This window comes from Nipponia nippon, unplaced genomic scaffold, assembly GCF_047370975.1.
Source record: "Nipponia nippon isolate SJK-2023a ecotype South Korea unplaced genomic scaffold, ASM4737097v1 scaffold_10, whole genome shotgun sequence".
NCBI classification, from domain to species: Eukaryota; Metazoa; Chordata; class Aves; order Pelecaniformes; family Threskiornithidae; genus Nipponia; species Nipponia nippon.
This window is the reverse complement of record NW_028262291.1, coordinates 19,871,145-19,895,000: the sequence shown is the minus strand read 5'-3', so window position 1 is coordinate 19,895,000 and position 23,856 is coordinate 19,871,145. Positions and strand designations below refer to the sequence as shown.

The following is a 23,856-nucleotide window of genomic DNA, read 5'->3' as shown; positions in this document are numbered from 1 at the left end:
TCCAGCTTCACTGCCGTTCTGCTGCTCATTTGGTAAATGCCCCTTTTTATGTGAAAAAACAGCAAAACCCAGTTCTGTTGTGTATGGAAATATTGCAGTCCTCCAGCACCTTGCTCAGTGAAGGTACTGTTACTTATCTGTGTTTAACATATGAGGAAACAACCATATTTCCTTCTCCATTCAACCTGTGTGACTTCCAATGAGAAATATGCCTTTTTGCTGATATTATTAGAAGTAGAGAGGGTGTTGGAAACTTGCATTTTTGTGCCATATAAGTGTGACTGGCAGTTTGTTTATTTGCTTGTCTTCTGTTATTATGGAAAGCAATCTCCATGTAGTTTATTCTTTTGCAGTGACTGAGTCCAAAATCATTCCATTCACAATAAAATCTGTTTTCGATGAAGTGTGGTGAAGAGCTGCAATTGTTTGTTTCATTAAAACAAGGGAGGCATTTAATAGCAGTTATTCACTTCTGTTGCTTTTGTTATCTGCTAGCTTTCCAAGACGTTTTGCTTACCACTTTATAATATCTCCACTGAAAAGCTTACGTGAGGATTAAAAACAGTAATTCCAGTTGCTGAAGGTCAGAACTCCCATGGTGTCAGAGATGATGTTCTGGAGAGGGAGTGGTTTACAAGCTTGCACGTACCCTAATAGAAACATGGTTTTGAGGCACTGGAGACACCATGTGCCAATGCCAAGTTGCTAGAAATGTGAGCAACTCTGTTGATTTTAGTGGAACCAGGTAGATTTCTACCAGCTGAGGAGCTGACATGTAGCATAACCTGTGATTCTTGCAAGTACACATGTCTATGTGATTGGAAGAAAAAAAACACATTTTCAAGAAAGTATAGGTAAGGAGATAATTACTGTCTCTGATGTTTAGGCAGGAGGATATTGAGATCTTGTTCCATTTTGTTCAAAATAAAGCCAGGCAAGTCTTCCAATGGTCTCGCTAAGTTTCTGCGAAGTAGCCAGATGTTCATCCAAAGCCCTCTGTCTCTTCCCTGGATCTACGATTTGTTCTGCCCTCTCTCTTTGGGGGTGCATTCTGTGCTTCTCCCACTTTCAGGCTGAGCAGAGATTACCCTGCAGTAGGCATGAAGCTTGCTGTAGTGAGCCTGACTTCACCTGCTGGTCTGTTCCCTCCAAAGACAATGGTAGTTCTCCTCACAGCATTATTTATTTAAAATGAGTTAATTTCAGAGAAAGCATATCTTAAGAATAATAAAGCAGGCTGTGTGCAAGTCTCACTTTCCTCTAAGGATTAACGTTCCCTGGGTCTAGGAAGACACAGCTTCTTCAGTCTGTTTCCACAGAATTGATCTTTCCAGACAAGTTTCTCCAGGCAGAGTAACAGATTTTAACCATTCAGTGGGCTGGTTTGGTTTGGTTTTTAATGGGTCTTTTAGTTCCAGCACAGAGAAAGGTGGCTTATCAGCAGACCTTTGTTCGTTTCCCTTGTTCTAAGGAATTAGGAAAATTTCTTCCCCTGAGGACATGATTTAACCAGCCCTCTCCCCGGCTTGCTTTACAGTTTACCCTAGTTGTTAGTAGTTGCCAGTGGAGCTGACAACACTGTGTTCAGCAGAGCAGATCTGCCACCAAAAGGCAGATTAACCACAGGGAGCTTGCATGCCCCCCAGCAAGGTTCAGGTGGCACCAGAGAGGCAAGATCTAGTTAGGGTGTAATTGTTTTGACTTGCAGAGATGTATTTACCTCACAGCAGTGGACAAATTCTGTATTTTGGCTTGTATTTTCCTACCAAAGTCTTGAATTTAAGAGGAAGTGAACTTAAGTTACTTGGATAAATGGATTTGCAGATAGCCCACACTTGAATGGTTTGTGGGACTCGTTCATCTTCTCTTACCACAGTGGGACCGTAGGGTATGGTTTGCCTTTGCTATCCCTCCCCCCACGACATTTTAGTAGTGCTCTCTCTTACTTGAAAGCTCTCTCGTTCACCTTTAAACTAAGTAAATGAATATTGTAAATAATTGAAGTAAACATTGATCCCATGGGATGGCTGCAGCAAATGGCTTAGTGGGCAAATAGCCAAGTCCTTTATCTCTGTGAGTAAACTGCTGGCTTCCCCTTTCCCAGCTCACAGCATCTGCAAAGTACCCTGCCTCCAGTGTCATTGTTCCACCTAATATATAATCACACAATGGTCATTAGCTCCTACAAGGAACATGGCTTGTCTCCCTGCTTTGATTTGCCTCTGCACGCGCTGAAGCCCTTGTGGCAGCTAATTGGATCTCGGGCTCTATCGACATGTGCATCCCTAGGTGGTTGGGGGTTTTTTTGGCTGTTAGCACTTGAAACACAAATGCAACCCACCTTTCATGTCTCTTGGCAAACAAAGGCTCAACAGCGTGTATCATGTTAATTAGCATCCTTCCCAATTTACTTATCTGAGGTTATACTGATGGTTGTTGAGGGCAAATGAAAGTGATTATCTCTTTTTTTTTAAAGAAGAAAAAAAGGCAAAGAGGCTGAATACAGATATCCTGGGAATATTCTCAACTTAAGCATAGGTTTTGAAAGAATGGGATTTCCCTTTTCGGGCGGCCTGGATTCAGTATACATGGGATTTCAATACATGAGCATAGCTCAGAGGAGTCTTTATGCCCTGGCACAGGTGTTGTCCTGTAGCCACTAGAGATCAAGGCAAAATTACCGTTTACTGGGACATGCAGGAAAGGAGTGACTCTTACAGGACCATGTCTGGGGAAAGACGATTCAAGTGAGTAGGAGGGGTGGCACAGGAAGGAGACGAGGGCTTTGAGGATAAGTTGAGACCTGTGGGACACAAGGCTGATGCGTGAGGACAGAGGAGCATTGCTGAGAGCAGCAGTTGGTGGGATACATAACTGGAGAAAGGAGATAAAAGCTCTTTTGTGTCAGTGATCTTTGGAGCAAGTATATGGAGAAAACCTACTACAAAGGGAGTTTCATTCTGGAAAAGAAATGGCAACATTAGGTCACGATGGCACCCAACTTTGCTGGTGTCACTGCTGTTGAGGACATTAGTATCATTTTTTCTCAACCAGCTTAGTAATCTGACGAAGAGCTTATTTATATGTAAACAAGAGGTTCCTTCTATGGAATCAGCATAAGATGTATCCTGAATGCTGTATAAATAATGAGGTATGTCACAAAAACCATGCACTTCAATGTTCACTCACCTGAAATGCCTCCAATGTGCTGGTGAGGCTTTTGTCACTCAAAATGCATAATGCCCAAGCAGAATTGACTTAATATCCTGGTAATTAATTTGCAGTGTCAGCCTTTTGTGTATGTAATTGATTTGATTTATTCAGCCCTTTCCCCATGTTTGCCGCAGCATTCAAACTGCTTTGAAACAAGCAGCAGCAAGCCAAGAATTCATGTTTAAAGGTTTTATTCCTTGGTTCACTAGAAAGAAACAAGATTTAGGTTTTTTAAGGAGGTCTAGGACTATCTCATTGGGAAGTGCCCGTGCACAGGGTGCCATACAAGACAGAGAGCTGGATGTACGCATCCTCTTAAATAACCAGTCAGCTGTGCTATTGGCTTCATTCTGTATGCAAGCAAAGAATGTGCATAGCTGCACCTTAACATTTTGAGCCTGTATCTCTGAGCTAGTAATGATGTACTTTATTTAAACAGGCTTGGGGACTTGATGCCCGAGTTACTCAGCTGTTGCTATGCATAAGAACAGATTAGATGGCAGTGGCTTCTCTGGCTACTTGCCCCTTATACCAGCAAACAGCTAAAGAAACTAAACATTCACTTTGTGGGGAACAATGATAAAATGCCTGTCTGTCCCTTGGACTTTAAAGGAATCATTTGGACAAAATCAGGTGCAGTTTGCTGAAAACATTTGAATTTGCTCTTGCATGAAAAATTTTGAGTTGCAGAGCCTAGTGTCTTGTCATACTTGTGATCTCTTGTTTAAAACAAAGCAGCACTAAAGCTGCTGTTGGGATTCATTGGCATTTTAATAGTATGAATAGTACAGGAACGTTTCAGTGGCTCCTTTCGTGCAGCCTCAGCTCTCTGCCGCATCAGGTGCCTTGTCACCTGCTTTTGACCGCAAGCAGGTGCTTACAGGTGGAGGACAGTGACTGAAACTGCAATTAATTGTATGCACAAACCATGGACCCAGGAAAAACTGATTTGAAAAACCCAGTTCTTTGACTTTCTTATTAGCTTTTTATTATAAAAACTATTGCAACTTCTTGGTTCTTGTCAAAGCTCATGGTGGGAGACTCTTTCTCTTGTAGTTTCACCAGATGCCTGCTCCAGGCCCATGTAAGATGTACTTTTCCTTCCTTTTGCTTCCTGATGAACCTCAGTTTTACCCTCTCAGTGCCAGGAGGGTTACTGAGCCTCTCAGGTTAGTAACTCCATTCCTTGTTTCTGTACATGGCTTCATGTCTCAGGTTGGTTTTGGTGTTCAAATACCTACTCCAAATTATATCATTAATTTTGTGACATGAGTGGAGTCAGGTTATTCCTGTTTTCCAAATAGAGAACTGAAACACAAGAGAAACAGTGACATTTCAAGACTATGTAGGAAGCCTGTGTCACATCTGAAAAGTCTCACCTTAGTTGACCCAAGCCAGCATGTTTCAGAAATGTTCATTTTTCTTCCCACACTCCCAGACTGTTTCCTATGATCTTCTGTTCCTGTATTCTCCGCTTTTCCGCTGAAGTTACACAGTCAGTGCCGGTGCGTCTCTCTCGGTATCAAACACTGCTAGAGCCAATAAGCATTTCAGCTAACTCACTGATGTTTGGAAGATCCGTGAAATGTTTGACTCCTGACATAGGCTTTTGCAGTGAAATGAGGAAAAGAGAATTCACTAAGCAAGTGGTTTGCTGTGTTTAAGGAAGTAATTAAAGAAATGCTAAGTCCTGGAGTTGTTTCACATTTGGGGAGGAAGAGGGAATCCCACAGAGCTGAGCAAAGCGTCCTGGAGATGCTGTGTAACACTGATGACACTAACAAGAAATTGGTGTATTGTCCCTTAACTGCCAAACATCAGCAAAACTCATGCAATGTCTCTTACTTACTAAAATCTTACAAGATTTCCACTTATAGGCAGATGGTATAAGGAAGATTTCAGTGGCGAGGAGAGCATGTACTGCTGTCGGCTTCTTAAAGAGAGACTTGAGGCCACCTCATTTAAAACAAGGCTTACCTGTTGGTACAATCAATCCCATCTCTTCTTAGCAGGCAAGAGGGCTCCCACAAATGACCTTATAGATTAGGCACTTTCTGTTTACATTCGATTTCCCACTCCCTGCTATTTGTAGAGAATGATTATCAAGGCATTAAATTAAAAGTTTTACCTGGTGGGAAACTACTGGATATTTTGTCATTTCCTTACAGCCTCTCCTGTTCTGGTGCAGAACAAGTAGGGGAAGCAATCACCAGAAAGGTCAGGAATATTTGCTTACCTATATTGAAATGCTGCTGAGAGGCTTTGTCCAATTGAGGGGGCTTGTTGGGTGGAATTTTTGTTCATGATGTGGTCGGGAAGCACTGAGGCTTGAAATTAAAAGTCTCCATTTACCTGCAGGTTAGAAAGCTGACGACGCTGCTGGCATCCTCTGGCCTTTGCCTAAAGGCTATGCCAGAATCTGAGTGACATCTCACACTGTCAGCAAGTTGAAAAGGAGTTAATAAGGATATCCCCAAGAGCCTTCTTTTGGCATTTCTTCCAGAGAGGATTACAGCAAAGCCACCTTCCCTCTCAGTGTGCTGGGACAGTAGAAGGACTTCAGTATTGGTCTCTTCAGTATTGGTATAGCTTCAGTTTAATCAAAGTCTTGCATCGTATTAGCTGTAAATACCGATAACACCCATGTTCTGCACAGATACAACTCTCTTGTTTGCCCAAGAATTTTTGCTCCAAAGCACTTCTTCCTCCTTATCAGCAGCAAAATTACAGGAGTGGGCTTCTCAGGGAGCAGTACTTGTTTTCTGTTTCATGCCTTAAAAGTAAGTAGATAAACTCCAAAGCCTTTCATTTAGACAGAGAGTGAAAGAGCTGTCAACCATCCCCAGGAACTGAGAAGGCCACTGTAATCCCCCATCTGTAATACAGAGATGGAACTAATTACGAGCCTCGTTGGGTTTTTGCAGCGCAGAATGTTTATGTAGTGCTTTCAGCGTGTCTGTGTCTGTGCTAAGCAGGGTTTTTGTTGTTGCTGCTGTTACACGGTTTTTATCTCAGCCTCAATTATTCCTAAGTTGTCTTATTCAAGGAGGCAAGGTGGAGTCTGACAGCTCTTGGTCCTCTTGAAGGATGCTGGCTTCTGCAGCTGGGCTTGTCAGCCAGCCAGCCACAATTCTGCTTGGAGGCTCTGGATTTCCAAAGCAGTGAGGGGACAAAGCTGACAGTAAAACAAACCTTACCTGTACATTGCTACAGCTAAAGTAGCTGTCTCAAGGGAATACAGATTAAGAAGGAACCACATTTTAATTTGGCCTGAATTTATACACAGGCTTAAGTAAGATTTTTTTTTTTTTTAGAGGATGTTTTGTTACAGGGGTAGTTTAGATGAGGCTCAGATAGATCCCTGCCCATTCTCTCTCACTGCATCAGCTGCTTCCAGCCACTTTTCCTGACCTGTGGCAGCTTCTCTCCAGTCCTGCTGCATCTCTTGTAGCTTTCTCTTCTCTAGTTCAACTACTGAGTTTCATCCAGTGCCTGAAACTCTCTGCACATGACTTGTCTACCTTAGAGTAGTATATGTTTTTTAGAAAGTCTTTTTAATAGGACAATGAGAGATTTAAGAGCCAAATCAGGGCCTAATGGAAGTCACTGGGAAAGTATTGGTGCTAATTGCAGTGGGAACAGGATCTTACCTTAGATAAAATGCTAGTAATATGCATGCCCCGCTCTAAGAAGTGATTCTCTGGCAGTCACGGATTGTAGTGGATTACCACACTAAGCAACAGGACACATTTAACTTACGTTAGTAGAAGCACCACTGAAATCTGATGACGCTGATAAGCATGAGCAAGCCTCCAATGTGTCTGAAACCAGAAGTCCTAGGAATTGACATGGATGGGCTGCCAGCTTGAAGCTTACACCTCTTATCTGTTTGTCAGTGAATCCCAAGGAGGAAAAGAATTTTTCTGTGCTTCACTTCCAAATTGATAAAAGGTTTTTACTGCCTGACCTTTCAGAAACTCTTTCTTCTAAGGAAATCTCTAGTATTCCACATGACTAAAAATAGGCATCTCGTCAGAGTAATGGTTTGCCTGCTGAGAGTTTTTATTATGCTTCATTGTGCTCCTTCACTAGATAGAGTTGTGCTTTGTGAAGGGCCTGGCTTGCGTATGGGAGAACGCAGCAGATTCAAATTGCAGAATATTTAATGTAGTACTTACAGCCCCTGTTTTGTGATAGACATTTTGCCTGGCTGAGGACTGGTAGCCCAGAGACAAACAAGAGAAGCTGACAGATTGGTGAATGCTGGGTGGGATCATTTGTCAGGAGATGTGATGAATCACTGCAGTGCAGCATTTCATTTTCAGAAAGATCATTTTCTGAAAAACTCAAATTGAAGGCAGAAGAGACAGCTGGGGGTGTTTTATGAGTTTTCATTTAAATCAAATATACAATTAGAATAAAAGCATATTGAAAAGTTCCTGCTATTCTAAAAATATTTTGAGGAAGAAACAAAATTGAGGTTAGTAGGAAACTGAATGACCTGGAGGAGCATTTGCCAGCTATGCTCCACAAATAGGTGTTGAGTTTTACTTACCCCTCTGGTCAAAGCCAGTAGGAATCATATGCCTAGAGCTTCAAGCAGTGCTTCAATTAGGGGAAAAAATATCCATCTTATAACCTAGTACACAGATTATTCAAGCAGAACTCAATATGCTTTTGATAGGACTGCACATAGACACTGAACTCCTTGCAGCCTAAATGAGAGAAGTGATCTTCTTTAATATCATTTGTGCTCTTAGAAGTCCAAGGCTACTTCTGCATCAAGACTGATTAATTCATGGAAGATAACACATTAATAAAAAAGGCTCTGTGTAACTGGCTAGAAACAGGGGAGACACAGACGGTGGGGGACTTCATGCCGGGACCTCAGCTGCAGACATAAGTGACAGGAGACCAAAGGCCGATGCCTGCTTCCCCTTTCTCCTGGCGCCAGAGGGCCACAGACTCAGTTATGCTGTACAAGGTTATCTCTACGTGCTAATGAAGACCTTTTTGACCCTACTGTAAGCAAACAGGAGAGCATGAATACTTTAAGGAGTAGCTCTTTGAAAAATAAGTTTTAAATTAGCTGCTCTTCAGAGAATAGCACTCTTCAGTGCATTTACTGCACACTTGGTTAGAAGATCAGTTAGAAACTTTAGTAAAGGAGAACTACATAAAATCTTACATTTACAATCACTCAAATAAATTTAAAGCTCTGTCTTTGTGTGTGCATATATGTATAAAACTGTGTGAGATTTCCAGATAACTTCCCATGTCAGTGGACATTAAATAAAAAAGTAAAGAAATCCAGAGATACCGTTTCACAGAATGTGTATGCCCCTTTCAAAGTTGCAACCTGCATAGAGATGAGAGAGATAAGGAAATGAGACACACACGTGGTGTGGGATTATAAAAAGCTTATAGCCTCTTCCAAGCAAGATTCAAACAGGCACTTTCTTTTTAAAACAACAACAAATAATAAGTCATACAATATGCGTGACTTGATGTTGAGGGACTTGATGTTGAGGCTTTTTGAAATAGCAGTGAGAGAAGTGGTCGCATAGTGCCTGTTTTCTCAAGTCATGCTCTGCTGTTTACTCAGTTTCTGAAATATGGAAATCTGTTGCCAGTTGTGTTCCAGTATAAAGGTCTTGCACCCTTTGTGACGGGAAAGGTGGTTAATTTTATGGGGTAGAGAGGACTTGCTTTCATTTGGCCTCAGCAAGTTGCTTGCTAGTGCTTCTTCTCCAGGTAAAAGGAAAAGCAGGAATGCTTAGTGAGGCAGTCTCTTGAGACCATGTTAAAGTACACATGGACTAACAAAACATTGTTCCTGATCTTGAAGTACTTTATAAATGTGGATTGTAAGTTATTAAATTATTCTTAAGTTATTATTGTTATTATTATTGATCTTAAACAGGACATGAAGATTGCATTAACAAGGGCAGCCTGTGAGCCCTGGTAAAAGGAATTATCATGCTGAGCCACTGCGTTGGTTTGCAAAGCAAAATTTGAGTGAGGAAATGCAAACTTTGCATTTTGTATCCTTTCGGTAGCCTGGCATTTGCCTTTCAGATAAGCATCACTGTTTCATTTGACCTTATCTCCCTTGTTCCAGATTAGTGGTGATATGAACTGTAGGCCGATGCATAGCTCTCTCACTTCACAGAGCAGATTTTCTCAGATGTGATAAATTAATATTCCAAATAGACCTTGCTGTTTTGGCTTCAAGGCAACAGATCTACTAGCTAGATTTCAGTCCCCACCTGCCCTCAGCTATGCTGTTTCTCTTCACCTCTGTCCCTTTCTGAATGAGTTTTTCAACAATTAATTTACCTCACTACCTCTGTAGGACACGAACTAAATTTCAAAGCCTCTCTCAGACTAGCAACAGAACCGTACCCTCCCATCCTAATTGATGGCTCTGCTTGAGGCCACAGCAGGTCCATTTGAGACACAGGGAGCTGAGGGTAAGTGAAGAGCTGAAACCCAGTTCAATCTAATTCTTAAATGAATACTAGGAATCCCCCATACATATAAGTTTATAATTTATTGCCTGTAATTTTCTCAACTAATTCCAAATTTAATGATAGCTTTCAGCTTTGGTTTTCTCTTCTAATTAGCATACCAGTGACTATGTATAATCTCTGCGTAAAGTCAAAAGCAGCTTACATGATAATTACAGTGGGAGCACAGCACCTACTGTTCAAGATAGTTATCCATGAGAAAGTGCTTGCATGATAGGGTGCTGAGATTAAGTTGTACATCTTTCTTGTACTGTCCCAAAGCTATTTTATTAGTGGCTCAGCTTGATGGTGGTAAACTTTCGTGAAGGAAACAAAAGAACTGGAGAGACCAAGCACAACCCTTTGTACATACAGCAGAGATTTTTTTGGACATGATAAACTTTTAAGGTCATAGTTTTTCATGGAGTCATATTGTTGAGTAACGTTACACTTATCCCATAATAATTATGATGTAGTGGGTTGAAAATTCCTCTTTTACACTGTGGAAGATGCTTTGCATCCACTTTTTTTTCCAGGAGCAAATGAAAACAATTCTGACTGAACAAAGCAGAAGGAAAATCCAAGTGTATGGTAGAAGCAGAATACCTTTGTTCCCTCTGTTAACTCAAAATTAGCATTGGTTACTTCATTTTAGACCCCCCTCAGCTGGGATGACTAGTGTCAGAGGGGCAATCGCTAGAGAATACACCATGGCTGTCTGTTGTCCAATATGGAAGAGAGTATGTATTAACTTAGACTGTCCCCATGAAGCAAGTTGTGAATTTAATTTTGGTTTTCTTTTTGACTATTGAAGCCGAAAGATGTTGGAGTGGCACTGTATTTTGCAGTCAGATTTATAGCAAATTGATGGAGAAGAAAATGCGACAGGTCTGCTCACCCTTCTTGCTATACCTCTGATGTGAACAGACCACTAACATTGGCAAGCACCCAGGGGAGGGGGCAATGTACGGGCATATTTGAGCAGCATTATTCAGTGTTTTTCATTTACAAAAGAAAAATCAGGTTAAACGGTGAATATCCATTTATTATTTACTTCCTTTTTTGTGTTTGCTTGATTCTGTAGAAATGTGTATATATGGTTAGACTAGGAGAGAGGCACTTGCAATCATTTTGGATACTACCTGGTGGTGACCAGTGGATCCAACAATAGCCTGCTTCACCAGCAGAGACTCTCAACCAGAAAGCACCATCTTCAGTTGCAAAAGCCTCTAAAGCAGAACTTTGTACTTTCATTAAATCAACAAAAATGCATTTATTTAAAAGCAGTTCCATTTAGTAACTAAATTCTTAAATCCTGTCTGTCCTGAGTCTTCGATATCTCATTTCCTGCTCTGTCCATCCTGCTGTAAGAAGTGGGGTACCCTGGCTGATATAATGAACGCAATTCGGAGCATCAGTACAATGTCAGTGCTGCTGTTGATCTCCCAGGAAGCATGTGGAAGATGCTGAGGGGTACTTGGTCACAATTAAAGATATTAAGCTAAAAGGAAATGCTGTGCGTAGATGAATGTTTTCATATATAGGCCTCATTTGCAAAAAATGAGTGATTAAACTGAATCCAGTCTCTCTATAATACTTTGGTGGTTAAGTGAGAAGGGAAAAGATGTTCTGGAGGTCTGATGGAAAACATGAACATTAACTCAGAACAGGAATTCCTCACGTTCTTTACAAAATGCAGATACCTGTAATACATACCAGCTCTACTGGGCAAAGGCTTTAGGAAATGTCGGTTAACTTTTTATTCATTTCAGTATAGGACTGTTGTCCAACATCTCCCTGCTCCATGTGGTTTGATTCTGAAATGTGGTACTCAGCAAATTTTTGAGGATTGTGTCTTCTGTTGTTGGTTTTAGATTGACAAGTATGCTCAGCGGGATCTGAAGAAAGGGCTCCATTTGTATGGGACAGATGGAAATATTGGCCTAACTAATGCATGGAGCATCATTCAAACAGATGTAAGTCTGAGCTTTTTTTTTTTTTCCCCTTCCTCTTTACCCTCTGGGTTCTGTAACAGCAAGTTCTGGGTGTGAACCTAATTAAACCTCCAGATCCCAAACCAATCTCTTCCACCCAGTCAGCAGGTTAGCAACTAAACTCTCTGCTTTTTGTAACAAATGGTAAGTTTTATTTATTTCTCCTTTGACCAGGAAAGCTTATTTCTTTTAAAAATTTATATTGTGTTGATGCCTAAATATTATGTAGTTCTGTGCTGTGTGGAGAGCGAAGCAGGTGGTCAGACAGGAACCAAGCAGTACCTTCTCTTTAAAGTCAAAGGGACACCTTGTGTTGGAATGAAGAGCAACAGAGTAATAACAAAGAACCATTTCAACCCCTTTTCATTTCTGTCCTGTCTCCTTTTGTTGCTATGGTTGGTTTCCACAAGTGTAGTCAAAATGGAAACCAGCCATGGTGTTTGCAACCTTCTCCTACAGTCAATACGTTTTTCCCAGCAGAATTCAATCATCCTTCATCACAGATGGGCTGGGAATGCTTTTTGCTATATTGCCACTGCTGTTGCATCCTTCTGATTCTCTGACAGCACTCTGCCAGTGTTTGTCTCCTAAGGACTGGTGAACACTATAGCTGGCTTCCTCCTTTTGTCCTTGTCTGGCTTGCATCACTGACAGTTCAGGTTTATTAGCTCTGTCCTTCTCTTTTCATATTCAGTTCAATCAGTTCTCTTGGGGGTGATCTTTCTGATTTCATTTTCTCTGCTTCTTGAATTAGGAAAAGTGCTCCAACTTTTCTTCTGCTTTAGGAAGAAGCACTTGCACTGCCTTGGCTTAACTCAAAAAATCTTACATAGCTTTCTCAAATTCTCCTCCAGAGGTGCTAGCGGGGTACAGACAGGCAGGGCTTTAGTCTTGCCTCTGAGGTCTTAAATCAGCCAAAGATGATAACCTCTCCCAATGCTTCCAAGGTTTTATGAACTATTTGAGATGATGGATGGGCTACCTACCACATTCTGATACAATAACCTGCTCTTTTACCCTTTACTTCTTCTATTGCCATTTGGGTTGAAATCCTAAACATCTTTCAGTGTGGCAGTGTCAAGATTCACATATACTCTTCTTTATGATAGAAGATAAGAGGAGCAGCAGGCTACTAAGAAAAGGTCTGAGAAATTCAAAATTTGGGGTCACTAACAGAATAGAAGAACTGCTTGGCCAAACTCCATGTGCATCTTTGGGGCTGCGGGAGCTGTCTGTGTTCAGTGCAGTAGGTTGATGGCAACCGTACTGTGTGTGAAAGACAAACAGCTCAGGTCCAGCAAACAGGCTAATAAGCTTTCCAGTCCTGCATCCGAACAACTGCATGTGGAAGGTTCTTTTGGTTACCTTTAACAGGCCTCAGCATCTTGCAATTTTGTTAATGTTTTTCTCTTCCAATACTACGATCAAATATGAGAATGCATCAGTTACTGACAAGAGAAATGCATTTTGTGATGCTAGCCCAAGAATAAGCCATGTGAAATATAGATAAAATTTTTAATATCACCACTTATATCAAATAGTATTTGAAGTTTTACTCCTTTACATTAACTTTGCTTAGTAAAAATGTAGTAAAAAATACTAAAGATGTTTGCAGTAAATATTAATCTGGTTTCAGTGAGACGCCAAGAACTGTTAAAAGCATATAGCAAAGATGGGTGAAAAAAAGCATTATTTGGAGGATTTATGGGATATAAACCCCATGCTTCTGCTCCCTTTACTTTAAAATAAGTGTAACAATATATATACTACGTCTAGTTCACCTAGTCACATTTTTTCAAGATGTTCACAAGTTAATTGGATTCAGAAAAGATGTAAAAGAATAATGAGAATTTTGAAAATTTACATTATGGTGAGAAATTTTAAAAGCTTTATATAACCAGGAAAAGCTGAAGTAGTGATGTGATTGCAGTCCTTAAAAAGAAAGCAGGAAGGGAAAAGGGTTTTGAAATAAAAGGGCTCTGTAATTGAACCAAGAGCTAAAAACTCAAGATACAGATACCTGATGGTAGGATGCCATTGAACAGCAGGATGGCGGATTCTTTTTCTCTGAAGTCAAGACAGAGTTTTTTGTCTAGAAGAAATGGTCTTGTTCAGCGACAGGCTTGGGTTTGAGGCAGGACTCAATAGTCTGTGGCCTGTATAGTGCTACAGATCATGCTCGGTTGTCTTAATGATTCCTTTGGCCTTGAAACCTATTACAGTTTAAAGAGTGACTGATAAGTTTCACATGAAACTAATGTTAGCCAGGTCTTAGGAGCCCAAAAGATAATAGGAAAGTGCCATCTCGCAAGCCATGTACAGTCATGTTACATCACTCTCTTTTCTAACATGGCAACTATGAAATTACCATGCACTGTCTTGACAGTACCAGAGTGTTAAAATTTCTGTGCTCCCTGTGCTGGGCACTGAGGATAAAAGCAAAGAGCAAAGAGCTCCCACAGATCCATTGTTACTGCTCTGCCTAATCGGTTTTCACATGTATCTTGCAAAACTATTTAGGAATAGACTATCGCAGTGGTGCAGAGAAGGCAATCCCAGCATGGTTAATTATGTAAACCACTTTGCAGTTGAATAGCGCTATGTAAATGCCAAGTATTATATTTTGTGTTCAGCAATAATCGTTATCCTTTACATCCCTAATCAGTAGAGTGTAATCACTGATAGAAGGATTAGGGCAATACAGGGGACTTTCTGAAAGGAAAGTCCCAGCCCAGGCTTGCTGTTTGCGTTCTGGCTCCTAAGAGACAGCTCTCAAAAAAATCCCCATATTAGAGCTGACCACGTTGCCATATGGGACAATGTCTCAGCACCAACTTCTCTAATGGGGCCAGTGGACATCAATCATTAGTTCAGCTATGGGCCGTGTCTGTACATGGATGGAAAACAGCAGCCTCAGAAAAAAGTATGATATGTAAAAAAACATGACACTAACAGAAGTCATAATGAGTCCTTCTCCCTTGTCCTCTCTGCATTCACGCTCCTTTCTTTGCAAAAGTATTTTTCAGAGCTTGAGCAGAAGCATGGCACTGTGGTTAAAGTAGTAGGCTCAGACAAAAGGTATCTAAGCTCTGGCATAGTTCTTCATTTCTCCTGCTATTAGCTTAGATAGAGACCATCCCCACCCTGAGTTCACTAAGTATGACTGTGCATGGCAACTTTTGCTTAAAGAAGGGGGAAAAAAGTTCTTCCAGAAACAGAACCACATTTAGATGGCATTTGATTTCTGTGGGACTGGCCGATCACAAATCAGAGGGGAGTTTTGACTGGGAGCATGGATACCCAGTGCACACACAGTGACTTGTGAGTGGTGATTACTGTATTTCTTCTTCAAGTGTGAAAGGCCTGAGCATGTTGGGGGGGGGGCTTTCTTCTCTGAAGCCTTTGTGCCTTGAGAAACGGTTTTCCTCTTTTTAACAGAAGCATACAATTCCTAAGTAACTGGGAACAAGGAAGAAAGGGGGTTTGTCAGGCCCATCTTTAAGGAGAAAGTTGCAGTTTTGGTCCATGACTGATCTGTTCAGATTACCGATAAAGGAGTTGGGTTGAGCTGCATACATGCAATGCATGTTAGAGGAGAAGCACTAGACTCATTTTGCAGTCGTATTCAGCCTCAGGTCAGGGAGCTGTTTCAAATTAGAACATTTTATTGATTTCTTTTTAATACCTTCAGCTAACCAAACTCACAGCTTTTCTCAACAGCGTTTGAAACCTTAAAAGGATCAGAAACACAAGCAGGTGACTTCTGCGTGTCTGTTTTGCGTCTCTGACTGAAGACTACGAAAGCTTACAAAGTGATTTTAAACATGACTAAAATTTTAATAGTTTAGGATGTAAGTTACCCTGAACTGCATTACATGCCTTACCAACCAGGACTGGTTAAAGTTATAGGTGGAGATCATTAGGAAATGAGAAATAGGCATTAATTTTTAAAATGTTGCTTCATCCCCAACATCTTTGTGATCAATATTTGAACGCTTCTCCTTTTAACTAACCAGGCAGTAATTTGAGAGGCACGCAGAAAATGCATTAGCTTCACTAAAGTGAGCAAATTCAGCTCACTTTTACTGCTGTGTAATGCCTGTCATGTCTATTTAGACCACTGTAACTGAGAACAAAATCTGACCCATCTCCCTCTACCCCAGTCATTGATTCTGTTAGATCAAACCGTACTTGAGGATTACTGCTGAACCAATCCAAACCACCCATTAAACATGATTTTAGAATGAAACTATCTTATTCACCACTTTTTACAGTGAAGGAGGAAAAGGGTATATAGAAGGCACCCTACCTTGTCCCTAGTTCTCTGTCACATTTACAAAACTGGGAAACCAGGAATTGCTAAAATCTGTCCGCAACAATGATTGGATGTCTGTTTATTTTCATGAACCCTATCCTAGCCTGGCTGATTTTGCAGGAATTTGGCAAGGAAAATGAGGCCTACTTAGCCTTCAACACTGGGATTGCCTGTAAAATACATACAAGAATCCAACTCCTTAACATTCCTATTGCACTGAGATAGAAACTTTGTGTTTAACATTAATTACCAGCCCTAGATACCCCATGCTAGAGCAGCAATTACTTGTTAACACAAAAACTTGGCTGTTTGCAAGCAGCAAACTAATTATAAACAGCACAGAGACCTCAGTGCTGTTCAGTGCTGCTTGGCTGGCAAAAGCACTCCTCGGCAGCACGACCTTTGACTGCATCGTTGTGTTGAGCAGCCCCTGCGTGTCCTGAGCTCTTGGGAACTGACGAGCCACCTCAGAACCCCACGGGTAATCAATAGGGGAGCGATTTATGTCTCTTTAACAAAGGAGGGAAAAAATGTGTTTTGACTTCTCGGGAGACAGAGCCTCCCACATGAAATGTGAAACAAACAGCAGCATATTGTCAGTATTCCTGGAAATGTTCAGCAGCAGGAGCTTAGATACTCAGAGGCATTTGATGAAGCTTTGTTTGTTCATGTGGGCAGGCACAATTGCATCTAACCGTGCATGCTCCTTCACAGCTGCAAGCCCTAGAATCAAGTGACCTGAGGTGTCCAAGTCAAGGTGTCTTAAAATTACTGCTATTCAAGACAGTAGCTGACATTTTAAACAGATTACCCCCTTTTAAACTGTGTTAGTCTGGGTACCCCAAAATAAGCACTTATAATTTGTAATTGTTTCTAAAAAACATAAATGTATTGTTCCTTGTTGAAACTAGGAACAGAACTAATCAAATAGGAAACCTTGTCTAATTTTATCACTTAACTAGCGAAGGGAACAAGACAGGACTGTAAATGTGACCAAAAGATGAATGCGGTGGTAGCAAGAATCAAGTCTGCAATTGCTTCATGACAGGCAGGCAGCTTAGCTTTCTGGCATTTGCAGAACATCAGGCTTTGTGGAAGAACATGACTGGCTATGACAAACTGCTGGTGACAGAAATTATCCTTCACGTGACCTGAGCTTTCTCCATCCTCCAAGTACAGGACTGTCTCCAACTGTCCTTGCTCAGAAACCTTCTAAATTTTAAAAAGAGAACATTGCTCTCAAATCTAAGAGGACTGTAAAAAATCCTCTTATTTTGCTCTTTGTCCTCAATATTTCCCTTTCTTCTAATAGTCCCTCAACAATTTGACTACTTATCGTTCAGCTTCATTCACACAGGATAAATCAGTCGCTTGTCACATGATCCAAAATCACTCCCACACGCTCTCTTCTCTACTTGGGCCTCCATAATGAAGACTCCAAATTTATTGAGCTCTCAGCTTATCTGTCTTTTTGGCTTCTAGCTGGACCCCTTTGCTGAATCTTATACTGGTGACCCGTTCAGTCCCACTGCGGCTCGTTTCCTTGTTCTTGCCTCTTTGACCTCCTGCCACGGGTCAGTGCCTCTGCTCCCTAGAGGTACCGTTCACCAGACTTGGTCTTCATTGAACATTGCTTGCTCACTTGCTCGTGCGCTCTCTGGCCTCTGTGGTGTTAGTACTCTTCTGTGTTCGTCACCCCCTCTCCTTCAGGATTGTGCATCATCTGCTGCTTAATTCCACCGCTTATCCTTCCTTTGTCTTCCAAAGACGTGACATCTCTTCCAGTTATAGTTCCAGACATTATTTCTTCCAGTTCCAAGACTATTGATCCTCATGCTACTTCATTCTTTTTTACCCTTAATCTTTTCTTAGGCCTTTCTCCTATTACTGGGACTGCCTTGTCTACCAGCAGTGGCAGGCAACTATCAATATTTAATCCTCTGCTCTTGTACAATACACAGAGGTTCTGAGTGAGCAGCCAATGTGTGTCCAACTGCAGCTTGTCTTTGCAGCTGCACCCCCTCCTATTTCCACCTTCTGGCTTACCAGGAAGTTTTACTCTTTGGAGTCCCAACCCTAGCTCATGGCCTAGCCACCTTCTGCTTCACAGGCTCCATAGGAATAGCCGTCCTCAACCTGTTAGTGAGCCCTTAACTGCAAAACTTGTACTTCATCTCCTTAGTCTGTCAGACTTTGACACCCTCGGCCATGCCATGTTATCAGGAGAAGGGGTCTAGTCCTGATTTATGCAAACTTGTGTCACTTGTGTTTGGCCAGAACATCACTCAAATGTCTCAGCCCTTGCTGTTACACTCTCTACCTCACAGATGAGCCACATTTTCAAGGCTTGCTATTTACAAGCTGTCACTTCTCACTGTCTATCAAAGAGCTGCCTCCTGACTCGAATGATGACAGCCTGCAAGACCTTCTTGTTAGATTTCCAGATAAACCAGCTTTCCTCAAATGCATGCCATGTGTTCCCTGCCACTCCTATCCACTTTTGAGACCTGTTACGCACAGAGCTCCCGTCTTGTGTGCAGGAACATAAAGGAAAAAAAGAAAGTCACAAACTTTTTTTACTTTCAAGTCAGTTTGTAGAAAGTGAAGCCTGTAAACTCACAAATCAAACAGTTGCAAGCTAAGGATTGATTCCTGCCACGGATGAAATCAGAATTCTGAGCAGAACCTTGAGGGGATAGATGTTAGTCCAGGAAAGATTTCTGACTTTTGCTTGGCAGAAGAAAAACAGTGCTGTGAGCGCTGAAACGTCTCTATCGTGGACTACTTTCTGTGAGTGCTTGAAGCATCGCGGGATACGCGAGGCAACGCGTGACACCTCTGCCCTCTGTTGGTCTTGAATGGCAGATCTTGTGTGTGCAACAAGATCTGAACGCTCAGCCCTTTGTGCCCGTAGATTCTACAACCATTATACGTATAGGGAAAACTCTCCCTCAGGCCAGTGTAAACATCAGGATCTGAATTAGGTGCTTGGTGCTGGTGATGCAGATGTCTGCACGATTATGAGTCTATCAGAAACAAGAGGAATGGTCTCGCTAGGGATGCGAAAAATACTGTACAGGCTTATATAAAATTACATGTAAAAAATAAGATCTTGGCAAGTCATTTTGAGGCTAAGTAGGTGGCTGGCATAGCTTTGAAGAAGTGTGAAGTACTGCCAGTAACAGAGAGCAGTTCTGCAGCCCAGTGTCGTCTTGTTTTGCTCATTAGTGGTAAAGTGTCTAAATACCGACAAATTCATACTTTTTAGTTAGCATAGGAGGGACAGATGGTGTATACATCTATATGGTAATGAGTCTTAGCTTATTTTGTATCACAGGAATATACCAGTTCCCAGAGGGAACAGAGCTCTTCCCTGTACTGTTATGTACAGTTTCTATACCTTTCATCCTGCTACCAAAGTTGAACAAACCTTCCGACTTAGCACTAGCATAGTCATTGTACGCTGTGTTGTCATATGCAGACACTTAATGCAGATGCTTAAAGCACCACTATTTAGCAGCATCAGATGATGACATTAAGGAGCTGCACCAAAGAGAGAAGAGGAGGAAATATATCTTTTACTGACTGACAAAGACTTTTAACGGTGATCAGTAACTAACAGCTTAGAGAGAAATTTGCCCGTTAACTTCAGTCGTGATTTCAGAAGCAGTGTGCCACAGAGATCCCAGTATCTTCATCTCCTGGGTGCTGTACCTGTATCTTAAATATTTTTTTTCTGACAACAAGCTGCAAACAATTGTTACAATCCTGCTCAGTCACATCAACTCTTAACTCAGTACTTGGCTGGGGTTGTCCTGTTTCAGCTCCTGCAGTGTCCTGCCAATGCAAATAGGTGCCTTTGCTTCTTGTATCAACGTTAGCTACATACAAGACCATATTTTAACACAATAAAAGAAGAGTGGGGGAAAGGGTCTATGTGGGTAAAGCTGAGGAACTACTGTACTTCTTTAAAATTTCAAGCCTTTGCTGGTGTAATCAAAATGCACTGAACGTCCAGCTCCAGGAGGCAGAAGTCAGTGACAGATCATACTTACGGTATTGCCTCGGTTCTTCTTTTTCCAGTTCAGATGCTGTGGAGTCTCCAACTACACTGACTGGTTTGAAGTGTACAATACAACCCGAGTGCCGGACTCCTGCTGCTTAGAATTCAGTGAGAACTGTGGACTCCATTCCCCAGGGACCTGGTGGAAAGCGGTGAGCAGCTCTCCAGCAGCAGCTCAGCAGCTTTAACACTGCTGTTGCAATCATACAACCACACAATATACCTCAACCCAGGTAAAGGGCAGGCAGCTAGTCATTTGCAGGGCTATACAGATGATAAGGTATGTTGTACCCTTACTCATCTTTAATCAGGTGGTTTCAGAAGACTCATGTTGACCTGTGGCTTTTGACCTCCAGTGAAACCGCCAATTTAATTATTTTTACGAGCTGAAGGCTTCAGCACCTCCTGGAGTGCTCTGCTCCTGCCAGGAACCCTAGTTCAGGGGCTTCCACTGCACAGCAGGAGAGTGGGAACTGTTCCACTGAATTGCCAGCAGCATCTTTTTTTGCAATGAGTTTCTGCACTTGCCTGTAATCAAATTCAAAACTCCATGGGATAATTTCCCTACTATGTCCTCAGCAAGATCTTACCAGAGCAGATAGAGCCTAAATTCTTCTCTGAAATTAGCTCAGCAATTCTTTGTGCTAATTACAGGTAGTGTACAGTGCAGTTACCCAGGAGGGGTGTGGAGTAAGTCCATCTGATGAAGTGGAATGATAAGGAAGTTTTGCTGGTTCTAATGGTTTGTGAAGACAGTGAGTAAAGCTCTCTGGGGCACTTGCTAGTGAGATTTCATATGCATTGATTGGCACTGGCAGAGGCTGAGTTCCAACCAAACATGGCTCCCTTCTACTTCTCAGGTAGCTCCAAGTCAAATTTTTAATTCAAGGACTTAAAAGTTCTACTATTTCATTCAGGGTACCAAGAGAATCAGTGCAGGTTAACACCGTCTCTTCTGCTGGGCATTAATAGTTTTCCCTTTATACATATGTGAAAGCTACTAACTGAAGGCTGAACGATTCTTGGCCCTGTACATTTACAAGACAGAGGGCACAATTTTTGCACAAGGTTGTCTTACAGACATTATTTATTATTTACACATTATCTAAAGAAAGGTTTCACTTGGGTCAATTCCACCTTCCCCAGAACTGGGCCAGGAACATGAGGTTACAGCTACTGCAGAATTTAAAGCAGGAAGAAAATAATGGAGGAATGCCCATACTGCAATTTGAAATTATGGAAAATGGTATGAAATGGGTCCATGTGCAGCGTGAGTGGCTACTGAACAGCTCTCAGTGGAACTTTTGGGTTTGATATACATATATATATTACAATAAATATGTTTTCCTGAAACATGGAGAAAACGAAAGGCTCATTCTGAAGTTCTAACTGCTTCTGGTTGGTTTTTAGAGGGCAAAGAGGACCCAAATCCACTGTTACTAGCCCAATTTAGATGGAGCAGCAGTCACGCAGCATTTTGGAGGTGCACTTTTTTGTGTCATTACAATTAGTATTCCATGTTCAAGCTTCAACCCAGAAATACAAGGTAGTTGCTCCAATGCAGAAATGATAATCCAGGCTACCTAGCAGCTTAGTCTGATCTGGCTCTTTTCTGTCTGCATATTCCTAGGGCAGTAGAGCTGTGTGTTTATGGCTAATACAATATTCTGTCGGTTTTTTTCCAGCCTTGCTACGAAACAGTGAAAATATGGCTCCAGGAAAACTTACTAGCAGTGGGAATCTTTGCATTGTGCACAGCTATGGTGCAGGTACACTTTAATACCAATTTTCAAATCCTAATTAATCATAACTAAATAAGTAACCATAGATCCAGATATACTCTGCCCAAGGCTGTTTGTTTTAATAAGTCCAAATTTTGCATGTTAGAGTAAAACTCTGCAAGATTTAAGTCTTTTGTGTTTTTAGTTAAATACTATGTACAAGGTACAGAGCTAGGAATACCGCAGACATTTTCTGTTTTATGATGCACTGCAAAGAGCAGGCACTTTACGAAGTGGTTTATCTAAGGCTTAGACTAGACTCAGTGGAGAGGTAGTCCCTGCCATCCAAAGACAGAAGCCTACTCAGGGTAGGGTGAATTGCCTTTTAGGGTACCTGTATTTGTCCAGTAATTCTCCAGAGAGGACCATCCGCTTAGGATAAATATCTAACTTCAAGACAGCCTAAAGGTAGCTTAACTCTTCATCCCCATCCTCACTCCTAGGGTAAGGTACAAGTTGGGATGTTGTTACCATTACTCTACCTTGCCAATAAAACCCTGCTCCTTTTCTATTAATTGCAGGGAAACTAGGAAAGTAAGATTGGCATAGACTTGCCTGTCAGATTTTTGAACTGTAGTTATTTGCAGCATGACAACTTTGGTCAGAGAAGAATCAGTCATCAGCATAGTACCTCGTCTCTTACTCTTACGTACCTGTGTCTTTAATCCAGCTTGCCGTGGCTGTGGCCATATCGTAGCCCCAATGGCACAAACCCTGGCCTGAGGATACACAGATGAAAGCTGTGCTGGAGCTCAGGCTGCTTCAGCTATGTGTCAGCCCTCCATTTATGGCCCAAAGTCCCATTCCTGAATGCAGTGAAGATGGAGCTTTAGTTCCCAGCTCCACCTTTCTCTCACACTCAACAGATAAGCAGAAAGGATGGCATCGCTCAGCTAATTAATACCATGTAACTCCAGATTAACCCATGGGGTTTTTTTAAATTTTGCATGGTATACCACTAGCAGCAGCAAGAGCGAGCCTGGGAACAGAATTCCACTCATATTCTCACTAATGTCAGATTAGGCAGAATGGCATATATCTTACTCTCTCACATGTCATGCATTAGCTGCAACTTATTAATGCAAATGCCTGACTCCTCATAGGCCCAAATTCAGTAGAGTTTCGGTTTCTGTTTTCCAGTATAGTAAGCAGATATGCTTAGGAAAAAAGATAAACACAGGATAATCATATGGCAGAGAGACAACGGAAGACTGTTGTTAATTCTGAGTAGATGCTCAAAAGCTGTTTTTTAAAATATAGTAATATATTTAGGGATTCCTTAAAAGATACATTAAAAACCCAGCAGCCCATGTTAGATTCCTTCTCATAGGCCTTGATTATATTTAGCGTATTTAAGAGAATACTGTCTTTCTGACAGAAAGAAATTACTAGTTTGTATGGGAGAAAACACTTCAGACAATTTAAAAATGCTAATTAATATTCCTAGTAAATGCTGTGAAATACAGAGAAAACACCTCAGAACACAAAAGATTTTTAGTCTGTCTTCCAGCTGCACCACGTGATTGAATCTAACTGATCATGAAAGTTTTGATGCGCTGTAACCTGAAATGAATTGGGCTCCCTCTATTGTTGCTGTTACAATGTTGTTCTGGCCCTAAGCATGTGGTGACAGCTTTTGTTTTTCATGTTAACAATCTTACAGTTAGAATCATACAGTGACACAACTTGAAGGATATACAGGACACGCAGCAGAACAATCTGCTTCATCATGCATGCTCAAAATTATAAAACAAATTCAGCCACCAAGGTTTTATTATGCAGCTGTCCCTGAAGGTGTTCCTTTGCTAGGAAGTAGAAGGAAGTGTTCAGAGGATACTTCAAAAGGCATGTGCTTACTAGAAAACAGCACGCTAAAGCTTTCACTGTGGAAGAATGGGAAATGAAGAAGATAACAGCTTTATAACCATTTTTTTTTTTCTTTATTTATAAAGTAGTGTGTGTGTGTTATTCATGTACTTTT

At 41.4% G+C, this 23,856-nt stretch overlaps 1 protein-coding gene across 24 annotated transcripts in view; it reads left to right on the top strand.

The window, feature by feature from the left end:
- TSPAN4 (tetraspanin 4) overlaps window positions 1-23,856 on the top strand; it is a 443,271-nt gene that overhangs the window by 417,566 nt on the left and 1,849 nt on the right. For 22 of the 24 annotated variants that reach the window (XM_087745837.1, XM_087745828.1, XM_087745825.1 and 19 more), the window contains 3 exons: window positions 11,597-11,698; window positions 20,115-20,246; window positions 21,780-21,863. In XM_087745837.1, the coding sequence (XP_087601963.1) occupies window positions 11,597-11,698; window positions 20,115-20,246; window positions 21,780-21,863 (318 nt within the window). Of the gene's footprint in view, window positions 1-11,596; window positions 11,699-20,114; window positions 20,247-21,779; window positions 21,864-23,856 lie in introns of those variants that run through there. The other 2 variants (XR_015701873.1, XR_015701874.1) reach the window with 2 other exon arrangements.